This window comes from Pectinophora gossypiella, chromosome Z (assembly GCF_024362695.1).
Source record: "Pectinophora gossypiella chromosome Z, ilPecGoss1.1, whole genome shotgun sequence".
Lineage (NCBI taxonomy): Eukaryota > Metazoa > Arthropoda > Insecta > Lepidoptera > Gelechiidae > Pectinophora > Pectinophora gossypiella.
The window spans coordinates 25119093-25134160 of NC_065433.1; the positions used below are offsets into that span (position 1 = coordinate 25119093).

Here is a 15068-nt window from a genome sequence, read left to right on the forward strand (position 1 = left end):
AACTAATAATAGGACAAGTAATTATGCCATGGTAAATTATTACATAAAACATTATGCGTAAAAATAGAGAACCCGGAAAAATACTGTCACGTCTCACCTCTCTCTATATTAACAGTAACTTTGCGTCCCACTTTTTGTACGGTGATGTTCAAACTATGTCCGAAAAAATCAAGACTAGTGGGAGCTTTCATCGAAAAAGCTGCCTAATGGTTTTGAGATAGAACAAAACAATGTATTGTGGAATTTTATAAGTACCTACCTATGTCTATCTTTTAGGAATCACTTATCATACACATTTTAATATTTATAAAATGGCCACGTTAATACTTTATTTACCTACCTACTTAAATGAATGTTATAATTGCCCTTTTCTTCCTTTATGTTAGGTATGTTACCTCCAACAACTTTGCTTTACATTCACCTTTTGGGGCCTTTTGCGACTCAATCATAACCCTAACTAGGGTTGATGAGACTGGTATTCCACCCACGATAAGAAGATAAGATTCACGACATTATTTGATACATACTATTTTTCTTTTTAGGTTCATCAGGTACTTTAAAAGTGCTGACACCGAAAAAGGTGTACAAAAATAAACGACTTCGCGACTGCGAACTTCAAGATCTCGTGGAGCCGCCACCAGTAGCGTACCAGTGCAACACGCCGAAGAGAAGACGTTTGTCAATTACTGAAGACACGCCAAAATGCAAAGCATTAAAAAAGAAATTAGTCGATTCAGCCAAAAAATTAAATCGGGAGATTTCAAAAAATAAATCAATGAAAACTCGAATTCATGGTAAAAATGTGATTGATATATCGAAACACAAATTCAATAGTCAATCTAGTAAATTAATTACAACAATGCAATTACGAAAATCACAATCAAAAAAGCAATGGACTGATGAGGAGAAAAAATTTTGCTTGGCTTTATATTACAAATCACCTTCTGCATACAAATTTATGATTAATTCAGGAATAATTTTAGCCGCTCCATCGACGATACAAAGGTGGCTTCAAGAAACAAATTGTTTACCGGGAATTAATGATGAAATATTTGATTCTATTAAAAATAAATTCGCGACGAAATCAATTAGGGAGAGATCATGTGCTATATGCTTTGATGAAATGAGTATTATGACTGATTTAGAATATACAAATAAATATGATTTAATAGAAGGCTTTGAAGATTTTGGTGGTGGTGATCGTAATCAAAAAGAAGCAAAATGTGCGTTGGTGATTATAGCTAGGGGATTATACTGTAATTGGAAGATGCCTGTGGCATATTTTTTATCGTCAAAAACAGTTAATTCTGATAAATTAGGAACTATAATTGATTCTATGATTAATAAATTATTTGATTATGGTTTGTTGCCAAAAGCAATTATTTGTGATCAAGCGACATCAAATGTAAAAATGATCAAAAACTTGGGCGCAACTGTTGATTCTCCATTCTTTTTTATAAATGATCGTAAAATATATGCAATTTTTGATGCACCCCATTTGATTAAAAATGTTAGGAATAATTTGATTAAAAATGATTTTGAATTAGACGGAAATCAAATCTCATTTAATGATATAATCAGTGTGTACAATATTGATAAAAATAATAAAAGTAAATCTTTAAATAAGCTAACGCCAGTACATATTAATCCGAACAGCTTCCAAAAAATGAAAGTTAAACTAGCCACACAAGTGTTGAGCAATTCTGTGGCAGGGGCAATCAAAACTGCAGTTGACAGTGGAGAGTTAAAAAGTAGCACTGCTAAAAATACAGCTGATTTTGTGAAATTATGTAATGATTTGTTTGATTGTCTCAATTCAAAAAACAAATTTGATTCTAATCCATATAGATGTGCAATCACAAATAATCAAAATACTGCCGTTAATCAAACATTAATAAAAGGAAAAGAAATTTTTAGTAAATTAAAGAAAATCACATATAATAAAAGTAATCAAAAACTGTTAACACGACCGCCATGCTTTGACGGAATGATTCAAACAATCAATGCAATACGGCAACTCTCCGCTGAAGAATTAACTGCAGGTACTGGCGTCAAATTTATAATCACCTATCGATTAAATCAAGATGTGATTGAAAATTTGTTTGGAATTTATAGAATCAAAGGAGGATGCAATAAAAATCCCACATCAAAATCATTGAGATCAATGTTTCGATCGAATTTGTTAAATAGTTTAATCAAATTTGATAAGAGTAATTGCGAATCAGATCAAGAAATGTTTGTATCTATCCAGCAAAATACACAACATTCAGATCCACAACCTTCGACTTCATCGTCTGTTATACAACAAGGTGTTGAAGATGATGAACAACAAGGTGCTACAGACGATGAAGTTAACAGCACTCGTGAAGAGCAAATTGAGCCACTTAGTCTGAGCTCTAATGTAACTGCAACTTCAGAAAAAAGGAGTTCTTCCGATGGTGAAGTTACATTGGAGACCTGTTCAGTTGTGTATTTTGCCGGATGGTTGGGTAAATCATGTATTGATAAATTTGATTGTCAAGATTGCAAGAAATTGTTGATTAAAGATCAAGTTGATTTAACTGACAAAAAACAATTATTGTTGATTAACAAAACATATTCCAATATCGTCACACCCACGTTAAAATCTCCTACTGATTTCTTATATGAACTGGTAAATATGGTACTAGATTTTTATAAAAAGAACATTAATGGATTGTATAAAATTAATTTAGTGTCTGATTTGATGCAAAAATTAAAAAATGAAGTAATTGTCCCGGCTAATTATCATGATTTGAATCATTTCGATTTTTTGATGAAGAAATTATTAGAGGTTAAAATTCATGATTATTGTAAAAGTCGTAAAAAATCTTTGCAATCAACATCTAAATTGAGAATACTTCAAAATAGGTGATTATTAAAAACATATAAGTGAATCTTAATCATTGATTTATTTATAATAATTATAAGTTCCCGGCTATTGATTTCTATTAAATACAGGATGTTAGTGACATCGTAACGAAAACTTTGAGGGATGATTCAGACCATGATTCTGAGTTGATATCAAGTGGATTTTTCCGTCGCAAAAATCATGTATTTTTTTTAGTTTTTTTTTAATTATTTTCAATTCTATACTTTTGCGATGGAAAATTCCACTTGATAAATGGGCACTATTAGTGTGAAATAAAAGATTTTTATTTTTATTAACTCAGAATAATTAGCTGAATCATCCCTCTCAGTATTTGTTACGATGTCACTTACACGACTTACACCCCGTACAAGTACATACGGTAGCCATACAAGTAGGTATGGGTGTTAGTGACACCGTAACGAATATTGAGGGGGATGATTCAGACCATGATTCTGAGTTGATATCAAGTGGAATTTGCTGTCTAAAAATTCATGATTTTTTTTTTGTTTTTTTTTTTTTAAATTATTTTCCTATCCATACTTTTGCGACGGAAAATTCCACTTGATATCAACTCAGAATCATGGTCTGAATCATCCCTCAAAGTTTTCGTTGCGATGTCACTAACCCCTGTATAACTACATAAATCGTAGATATTTTTAAAAATCAATAGCGAGGTATATGTCTGAAGGACCACTTAATTAATTACATCACTTAAGAACGTCGCTTAAAAATGGCTCCACTGTTTTTGGCTAATTTCTTTTCTGTTGTGTTGCTACTGCACTGAGTGCTCATTGGATGTACCTACAAGGGAGATCATCGGCTTTCCATACTTTCGCCGGCCCAAATGTCGGCCCAAGTGCCGGCCAGAGAAAAAAAATGTGTCGAACCTTTTGAGTAGATTGCTTTGAACATTTTTTACTATGACGCCAAACGTGTATGACCATTAGTTTGGCTTTAATTGGATTTTCAAAATCACGTTTTTTCATACATTTTGTAAAAAAACATATTATGTCCGTTAGGAATAAGAGGTATACAGGTGTATTACAAAGGACCGTTAGAACATTTATTAGTATGGCGCCAAACTTCTATGACCATTATTTTGACATTTATTGGACTTTCCGTTTTGGTTAATATGTTAAAATGCCGGCCATCGAAAAAAATACGTCAAATCTGTCTAATAGTTGCTTCTCAATATTTTTTGATATGACACCAAACATCTATGACCATTATTTTGACTTTTATTGGAATTTACGTTTTAGTTCAAATGTGAAAAGTGCCAACCACCAAAAATACCATGTTGAGAGTATGGAGTAGATGCTTGTTAACATTTTTTTCTATAGCGCCAAACGTGTATGACCATTAGTTTGCCTTTTATTGTATTTTAAAAATCTTGATTTATAATTAATTTTGTTTAAAAATAAAGTGCTTTGGGCAAAAATTGCGGTACGGCGGATTACAAAGGACCTTTAAAACATTTAATAATCTGGCGCGAAACATTTTTGACCATTATTTTGACTTTTATTTAAACTACTTTTAAAAAAATCTTTTTTATATACATTTTATTTTATATACATTGGAAGAAATTGCTCTAGAGCAATAAGGCCGCCCAAATTGTACTGTATTCATGTGTTTTGTCTGATTGTTGAATTTTTAGTTCTGTGCAATAAAGTATATTTGATTTGATTTAACAATGACAACAATCAGAGCTTTCACAATGACTAGTTATTAGTCAGATAAATACTTTGTGTTTTTGTTTTGTGTGTTGTTAGGTGAATACTATATTAATCTATATTAATACTATTTGATTTTAGATACGACGTTGGCTGTAGTTTTTGCATTCGACTCAACGTTACGGCCTAAGTTTAGGTTGAATTATGGTATTGATTCATCTTGACCGTAGATGGTTACCAGTACCACCCTCCAAAGATAAGCTTGCCATCTAGTGACGAAACTCGTATTTTGGCATGACGTCTGAAGTAGCTGTTAGGGAAGACAGAAGTCGGGCAGTTGTACTTTGCATGTATGCCGATCACAATGTCCTGGTGCTACTCGGCGGACATAGCATAGTACCTCACTTTTCTTAACAAAAAGAAGCTTCTAAAGCGTGTATCACCGTCGGGTGAGATAGTGGTCAAACAAAAACCTATTTCTGATTTATAAAAATGTGTCCAAAGACGACCACGATATTACGCCTTTACCTGCATTATCGCATTATGCATTATCTATGAAAACTCCAGATTTTTGAGAAATCTAATTGAGTTCAAAATAGTGGTCATAGATGTTCAATGTCATAGTAATAAACATTCTGACGATCCTTTAAATAACGTGTCTGTTATATTATATTTTTTTACAAAATCAATCAAAAATCAAGTTTTTTTTTAATCTAACAAAAGCCAAACTAATGGTCATACACTTGTCATAGTGAATAATGTTTACAGGTATCTTCTTGGTAGCTTTGACATGTGTTTTTTGCTGACCGGCACTTTTCACACAGAAACTATAACGTAAAGTCCAACAAAAGTCAAAATAGTGGTCATAGACGTTTGGTGCCATAATAATAAATGGTCAAATGGATAAGTTTTAACGGGATATACCAATATTTTTTCTTGGCCGGCACTTCACATTTTCACCAAAATGTATGAAAAATACAATTCTTTTAATTCGAATAAAACCGAAGATATTGACCCTACAGCTTTGGTGCCTTAGTAATAAATACTCAGACGGATAAGATCTAATGGAATATAGCAAAATTATTTTTTGGCCGGCACTTTGACTTCTGGGTCGAAATCCGATGATCTCCGTAGTAAGGTTTTTTGAAAAGGTATCTATGTTCTTCAAAAAAAACATGATTCAAAATCCAACATTTTTCAAAACAAGTGTTTCTCCTTACAATATTGGTTCAATATAATATTTTTGAAAATAAACTAAAAATATTGTTTTATTAAATGAATCTCCCCCTATCTTAGAAACTGTGAAAAAGAATATTTAATTAGTAGTAGGTATTTCGTTTTATTTTATGTTAATAGACCTACCTAGTTACTGGAGATATAATTTGCACTTGCTCCCCTATTAGTTACCTAGATTACAGGCCTACCCTAGTTTAAGATTTTCTTTTGTTTCATACCCATGCCCTATTTTTTTAATATACATACTTAACACCCGACAGAGGGATTGTGTCCTCTAACATGATGGACTAATGTTATGGGCGATAGGCTGATCCCTTATCACCATAAGGTTCATCATATCCATCTTTGGACTTCGTATCAACAGTGGCTGCAAGTTGTCTTTGATTACTTGTGGCTCTGCCCACCCCATTAGGGATTACGGGCGTGAGTTTATGTATGTATGTATGTATGTACCTACTTAAATAATCACCTACTAGCCTTATTACTATCTCAGAGATTCTAAATCGTTGATTAACTAAATAGCTAGGTAAGTATCTAACAATAACAAAATATAATACCTTTTGAATTAAAGAAGTAGTTTAATTGAATATTTATTGTATTTTCATTTTAGTCATTTAAAAAAATCCAACTTCATTAAACTTGTTATAATTTGTAATGAACAATATTTTTTTTTAAGGTTACTATGATATTATCTATGTAATGGAAAGGGGATAGTAAAATAAAAAAACACATTTCTATTGTTTAGTTATTTATTCAAAACCATACAAAAACTCAGTTGAATCAGAAAAGCTGGATCAGTGTTTTTCCCAGGACAACCGAGGTAACTATTTGGTACTCAACTAAAACTCAATTAAACAGGCACATTATTGCCAGATTCACATTCAGCTGTTTGCACATCCTTACCTTTACTACTTGGGCCACATTATCTTTCCACTTATTTCATATTATCTTGACTCAACCAGCATACTCGTTACATTATGTTACCTACAAATGAAAATATAATAGTTATTAAAAGAGCACATTAATCGGCAATGATATTCAGAACAAAACATTTCTTCCACTCATTAGGTATTATAGGCATTAGTTTGTCTATGTATCACAGATAATTTAATAACATAAGCAAGATCTGCATCCCATTGAGGTAGTCAAAGTAACATTCATCGCAAGATGAACCAAGCACACACACCTCACCAAGCTTTCTGTTAGGCTAACAATAGGCCATATCACTACCTATAATGGTCGAGTCAACTGTGCTAGATGTCAACTGTTTAAAATAAATTAATAACTCATTAATGCAAGCCCGGTACCAGGGTTTGAACTGGTGTTCCCCATTTGAGATGCAAACAAGTGTACCATTATGACCTATTTTATTTTATATTAGAGTAATAGTGACTATATAATAATGGTAGGTATATTGCAATGTATGTACATCTTGTGTGCGAAAAACGAATAGGGCATTTCAAGAAAGAGCCCTTCCATTTGCGAATAAGTCCTTTGTCTACTAAACCAAAACTCTGCTTGTCCGCCCTGAGAAGGAGAGTAAGTGTGAGTTAATACTCTCATATACCAATGAGTAGATTGGTGGAATGGAGTAGTAATAGTAGGCTCTATTTTTTACATTTAGACACATGGATGACCTATTACACATGTAATCCGATGAGTTTGAAATTTATCTACTTTATTGAACATTTAGATATTCGTGCTCAAAGAAATGGGTTAATGGGATAATAATTTAAGCATACATACCTGGCATAGTGCGATTCTCATTTATGCAGAACAGAAGTCAAGATTAAGTCTTCACTATAATACCTACAATTCCAAAGAAAATGTTTTTCTTTGAAAAGTAGTGTGGCTTTCATGAGGTATACTTTTATCGTATTCATCACTTGGTCATGGTCAGAAAATTGTTGATATGTGGTTCTAATAGCCTTTGCATGTCATTCTTCACAATGGTTATCATCGTCTTTAGAGATCTGAAATAAGTTACAGGCTTAAATTCACAACACGCTCTCTGCCTAACTAGACTTATTTAACTTTTTTCAACAAACAGTATATTATGATTTGTACCATAGATAGGTGACAGCTACACAAAAAAAGTATCTACTACATACATACTTATACTCACGCCTGTAATCCGAATTAGGCTGGGCAGAGCCACGAGTAAGCAGAGACCAATTTGGAAGCACTTTATACAAAGTCCTCAGGTGCTTAACCGGTGGTCCAATGTAATGTTTCATCATGCTAGAAAAGAGTTGTCTTTCATAAAGGTTCTCATCAGTCGGTTTTACGACACGCCCGGGATGATAAGGGACGATTGCGTTCTAGGTAGGACCTTAGCTATGTTTTTAATTATCTTCCAGTTTTAGTAACTAATTAGATAGTTACAGGAGTAGAAGATATATTTTTGCCAATACAAAATCCAAACATCAGAAATAATCGTATGTCAACTAACAACTGTCACCTTGACAATGTCACAGATCATTGTCACAGATTATAATACTAACATGTCAACGTTGAGAAAAAAAAATCCGTTTGCGCCATCTATTATCTTAATTTTACTCTAACTCTAAGTAATATATTGTGCTTGCAATAACTTGCACTCAGTAAGCTGAAATTTCACTAGATGTCGCTCGATTATTTACGCTTGAGCGCTAGGGCGTTTTAGCGGCATCTAGTGGTCATTTATTAGAACTAAAAATAGCCCGAAGAATTGCCCGAGTTAGAACGGCACGGTTTCGTTGTATGACGTGAGGCATCTGTACGGTAGTATTATATGATCTGTGCCTATACAAAAGAACTATACGGACGCTGCCAGATTTATTATTTCCTTAGAAAATTATAAACAGGTAAATTAAATGCGTCCACTTCACCAAATCAATATTAGTGTTCCGATCCGCAAATTTACAAAGTTTAAATTTTAGAACATAATCTCTACATAATCCCGTATTCAGAATGTTCTCAAATTCAACGACTTGAATAATAATAGTGTAGAGTTCCACCTACATTGAACCAGTTTAAAGATAAACAAATACTGAAAGTCATTCATTCCACATCACAATTAATTGTACCTACTTAACCACCCATTTCTCAGTTCAACTATTCAATTGTGTTAGTTTTCGGGTTTCATACCATTTAAATTTTATTTCAAGTAAAAATTTAAGCTCCTGTTATTATTATTATAGTCAGTGGCATACCGGAACGCTTCGTTATTATATTACACCTAGGCACCCATTATTATTCTGATCTTCTTCTTATCGTGTGGGTTATGAGGTGGAATACCAACCTCATCAACCCTGGTGTCAGGGTTATTACTGAGCCGCCTAAGGCCCCTGACATGGCTCATTTCTTATGTGTATTTATATTGTGTGTCTTTATGTGTATTTGTTCGTCATTCAGTTGATGCACCATAACAAACAAATAAATAATTAAGTATTTTGCGCGACGGCGCTTTTCTTGCAGGCATAACTTGGAAGTGTTTTTCTTATTCTCCTTACATGTATTATATTATATAGGCTATTTGTATGTATGTTTATGTATGTGTGTGTAATTTTGTGTGTTTATTTATATTTATAGAGGTATATATTTTCATTTAATTTACGGTATTTTTTAAGTTATGTTGGTATCATTATAATAATTATGTTTATTGCACCATCCCGTGCTCCAATGGATAAACTTCTTTCACCCCAAGGTTGCCTGGCAGAAATTGCTGTTTAGCAATAAGGCCGCCTATTGTGCTTATTTTTATTCGTATGTTTATGTCCTTTGTATATGTCGTTGTGCAATAAAGTATTATTGATTGATATTGATTGACGACGGGACAGTTGATAAGAGTGAATATAATGTAAGATGACAAACGACGCTGACGAAAGAAGATGATGTTAATCCAGTAATGTTTTGTTACAGTGGGCCTGCTGAGCGGGTAGGATGCAGCGGCATGCAGCGCGCAGTGTTGCTGATGGCGGTTCTCACGCCAATTTCACCACTCGATAACTTCACAGGTTTGTATCTCCTAAAGCTATGATTTCCTATAGGGGCTGGATTTTAAATGAACATTCAAGCTTTTCGACTTTAATAAGGTTGTCGCACTTTGGACTCGTTTTCTTAAGAATTCCCGTTGTACGTAAACGTATTATAATCTGTGGCGTATAAGTTGAACAAAAATGGCTAAGTATATATAATATTATATTTATAAATAAATCTGTTTATTTTGTTGGATTGAAAAAGGGATATTAAAGATTAGTGATTAAGTTTTCTATTGTAGCATGAATAGCGCAGTGTTAAAACAAAAAAAAAGTTTTTCCTAACGATGTAATTGATAGCAGAGTAGCAGTTAAGTACATAACGTACTTAAAAGTACAGATCATATAGTCGGGTATGATAGATAATTTACTTGGCTATGTATATAAGTCTAAATAAGAATACGCGCTGTAATCTTTTGATTATACAATCTTTTTTTTTTTTTTAAACGTGTTAAGTAGACGGTCTTCCAGTGCAGTATAAGGCAAGTCCATCCACAAAAGAAAAAACGTATTATTAGTAACAAATTACGATTTGTTACTACGATGTGTTAGACGTTGTTTATCTAGGCCTACGGGCCTAGACGTATGAAAATAGTTTCAGGCGGTGAACCAACAATGCCATTCTGATACGTAATTTACCGATTTGTGAATAAGGCTTTCATTACACCGATCAAGGATTATTTTTTAAAATAAGGCAAGCCGGCATATCTTTGCCGCCGGCATATCTTTGGTGACAGTGGTTGTAAACATTTCGTCATATTATTTACCCGACAGCGGCGAAGCAAAAGAGGGTTATGCGCTATGTATGTGTGTATACGCATTTGTTGCCTCTTAAAACAAATGAGGTGTCACTAAAAAGCGTCTTGATTGATGGTGGTAGACTATGTGACATACATTATATTACTTAATATTAGGTATAAGTCGGTAAGATTTATAATGTGTACACAAACACAAAATCTTTACAGAATGGAACACAAAATACTATCTCACTAGTTTTGCATAACATACGGTCTGTGTAATAGTTGACAATATCTGGAATGAGGCAAGATCGGCATTTATTATGACGGACTTCCCTCTCTTAATGTAGACGGTCTCCCCAACTATTACATTTTATAATTTGAAATTTCACACGGTTATAAATTCGAAATAAGAGCTATATTCCTGCATCATGTTAAACGAATACATTAATGGATCGTTAAATAACTTACGCGATCAGAAAAACTTCTCTTCCTCCGATGTGCCACTTTTTTTGATAAAAAATCCGCCACTGGCCACTGCATTCTGAAGCGCAAAATGGTAAAGAAATTGCAGGGCCGATATTGTCCAAACTAACCATACGGTTTTCAGATCGGACTAGCTCTTTAGGGACTGTTTTATCGACAGAGACGTAAGGCGCTTAGTTATTCAGAGTTAGAAGTTATTGGCAATAGACGGTCTTTTAACCCAGACGGAAGACCGTTGATTATTACTTGATTTAAACCGGAATAGGGTAGTTTTCAATTAGTCAAATTAGTTACTTTTTATTAAACGTCAAAACATGACATTACTATGGAATTTGTATGAAAAATAATCACTACTATTAAAGACGGCCTCCTTGGTCGTCCTAAATTTTGTTTTTTTTTTTTAATATATTTGTACGTTCTATTGTTTTAAATGTCAATTTTTCGTTCATAATAAAATCAGCTTACAATGTTTTTGCTTTCTCGATATTTTTCCCATATACGCTCTCAACAACTACTTTGTAATTTATCTGTAACCTAGGAAAGTACTCAATTTTTAGGCGTTTAGTTGGTTGAGCTATCATAAAACTTATCTTCATGCGTTATTCGCCACCAATCCGTAGTAGGTATATGGACCCTAAAACAGTGATAAACTTTTCATAGCAATCATAATGTTATAGTACTTACGTAGTGGTAACGCACAAAACGAAAAATATCGGCGATCTTTTTGAAAATAGTTTAGATGAAGAAAAGATTTATATTGAGTATTGTTACGGAAGTGGGTTACGGGATTGTAAGGAAATGTCAGGGGCCTGATGATCTTACAGTCACAACCCACATGACAGAAGGAAAAATATTTTTTCAATTTAAATGGTAGTTATCAGTTTCAAGCGATATAGTCAGAAATACAGGCAGTAACTACTGTCATTGAACGTGGATCGAGTCATAATTAGCTTGCCTTCGTAAATTTATGAACAACAACAGCGAGTGGTTTTTTTTTTGACGCTATTGTAAATTTTATACCTAAGGCATTGACTACTTGGCCGGAAGGTGGCTTGGCAGATGGGGAACGCGGAGGGCTTTTGCCCAGCACAAAATTTAAAACGACAGGCCTGAGGGTGACCAGTTGGGTGCGATGCTCGGTTCAGGGTCTTAAGGCGCTCCTATATAACTCACATCTGTCTAACGATGAATCATACTTTAAAGAACAACTTTAAAGCTAGAGGTGTGGGATGTACAAGTACGTCACACATTTGCTTTTATAATAATTATGATTATGTAATGTCTTTTACAATAATCATTAAAAGTAACGAAAAAACTGTTTTATTTGTTTAGCTTCAACAGGTATTAAACCGGAAGTCACTTCAGAGCCCGGCACGATGCCTCCGGCGGTGGTCTTCAGGAACCCGCGACCGTACTCTCCGAGGCCGAGGAAAACGTCCATGCGTCAAGGGAAGTCAGATTCACCGATGCTCAACTATATATTTGACTCCTATGCAACAAGTAACAAGCACTTCCATGACAAGTAAGCAATAATATAACATACTAGCTTTTGCCCGCGACTTCGTCCGCGTGGCGTGTTATAAAAGACAGATCTTTGTGTGTGTGGGAGTGCATATCAAATTTCAAGCATCTAACTTATACAGTTTAGATTTTTTCATACGATTATTTTTTCCCGCTAACTCCCATTTTTCAAAATACAGCCGTAACTAAACTTTATATTTACTAAGGTATGCATGCATGCTAGATTGAAAACATTATCTTACGCGGTTTCGATTTTTTCATACAAATGTTTTTTTCCCGCTGACTCCCGTTTCCGTGAGAACTTTGCAATATCATGTTGCAACTAAGTTTTAAGTTAACTAAGGTACCTGCATGCCAAATTTCAAGCGTCTAACTTAAGCGGTTTAGATTTTTCATACAAAAGGATTTTCCTGCTAACTCCCGTTCCCGTGGGAATTCCGGGAATTCCTTTCTTAGTGCACCTATACAGTACCTAAGCTACGTCCCTTCCAAATTTCAAGTGCCTACGTTTAGCCATTTAGGCTGTGCGTTGATATGTCAGTCAGTCAGTTTCTCCTTTTATATGTTTAGATTAGAAGTATATAACAAATATAAAATAGTAGTATATGTGTGTATGTGTAGTGTGTGTGTTCTAGTAGTAGTAGTGTGTATATATTCATATGTATATAGTATAATATACCCAAACGACAGAAGGAGAAAAATTTCAAGCAATATAACATTATAATATATTCTAGAATATATATCTCAGTTTTAGAATTTAAAATTTAAAATTAAAATTAAATTTTAAATAGATATATTATTTTAATTTTCCTATTATCCTCACCTTATGGTCGCCTGGAAGAAATTGCCGTGTACTAAATAACCTGTGTAACTGTTTCTTATTTGTGCATTAAAGTACTTATAAGTATTTAAGTATTTGTATGCATGCCATGGTCAAACACTACTCAAACTCAACTTTAATATTTGTTTTACGATTATTATTAGTAGAATACCTATAAACCTACTAAAAGAGGTGTCCTGTGAACATAAAATTCTATTCCTATTTTCTTCCTAACGGTTTGCTAATAGGTTCGTTCGTTCTATTGTTTAATTACCGCCAATTATTAAATAACTTTTGAAGTCACCCATAATCAATAGTCATGGAGTAATCTTGGCCACAACTCTACCACTACATACCTTTTCGCGTTCATTAGTCGTCCTTGTAAGCGTTTGCAATCAGGAATTTAGAAAATAACAGTGCTAGTAGTGGATATGTTACGACGGAAACTATATATCTTAATGATAAAAATGCCTAGTATTAAATGTGTTGCTCTAGTTATTAAATAACTTGTAATGTATACCTACATTACTTGAAAACATGAGTTGCTGTTGCAGTTTCTTGTTATTTCTTCTCCTCAGCCATAACACCTTGCGAAATGACGTACCTAGATTCAAAAATGTTAAATTGACCTTTAACAAATTTATCCATGATAATTACGTTGAATAAATGATTAGATTTTGATTTTGTGATTATACTATAATTATCTTCCTAGCGTTCATTCAACTTTTATTAAGGGATCTTCGGAGGCTGATAATTTATATTAAGTCAAAACATTCTAAAAGTTGAAAGAAACTGTCCTTTAAAAGCAGGACAAACGGCGAACTCGCGGAACCGACCCTAAAAAATCCCGCTTATCTCACTAAAGATGCAAAGGCGCGCCTTCTAATGGTGTCGAACAATTTAAAATTCATGAATTGAATCTTAATATTATTCAGCAAAATGGGATCTGGTAATGAAGTAAAGCTAAAGCTACAAACAAAATTAGCATGATAAGCGTTATTTTGATGCAGCCATCAACTTTATAGACTCGAAGGAATCCTTAAAAGCTGCGTCCATTGTAAATTTTACGATTCATTTCAATAAAGTAAGTTTTTACGAGATATAAATTCTGAGATAAAAACGTAATTAAAAATTATGTTACCGCTAATGTACCTATTACGATGTGATATAATGTTGACCAAAAATCCCACTAACAATGTCACTTGTCATTTCTCTCAAATGCGTTCCGATTTTACTCAATGAAAACTATTAAATGCATTTATTTTAAACATTAGAATCGTGTCGCTTTCTAGCACACGATGTTATGTATTAATTATCTCTCTCTGTTTAGCTCTTTTTACACCGGCATTGCTGCAGATCATAACCTATTGTTTTGTGTCTTTCAAAATAGAGTTTTCGATCCAACCCCATCAGAAAAAACGGAGATAGAAATAGGTTGAAAAAAAATGTCACACAATAAACAACATTCAAAATTAAAACAAAGTAACAACCACATCAAGTCAGAACAAATAAACCATAGGACGGACACGTTCCGTTAAACAGTGAAACTAATTTCGGTTAATACCAGCCCACGTTATCTCATTTGCCGGTCTAATGAAGATCCTTTTCAGCCTGGCAGCAGCAAAGGGCCACCTTTACACCGATAACCGAGCCAAATACAAGTAGGTTTGTAATTTCTCCAAAATTATT

General features: G+C 33.7%; 1 protein-coding gene across 3 annotated transcripts in view; it reads left to right on the forward strand.

Annotated features, from left to right (window-relative positions):
- LOC126380360 (hemicentin-2-like) overlaps positions 1-15068 on the forward strand; it is a 69577-nt gene that overhangs the window by 42470 nt on the left and 12039 nt on the right. For 2 of the 3 annotated variants that reach the window (XM_050029738.1, XM_050029740.1), the window contains exons 2-3: positions 9700-9794; positions 12371-12560. In XM_050029738.1, coding sequence (XP_049885695.1) covers positions 9731-9794; positions 12371-12560 — 254 coding nt within the window. In that variant the 5' untranslated portion in view covers positions 9700-9730. The remainder of the gene's footprint in view (positions 1-9699; positions 9795-12370; positions 12561-15068) is intronic. The other variant, XM_050029739.1, reaches the window with a different exon arrangement.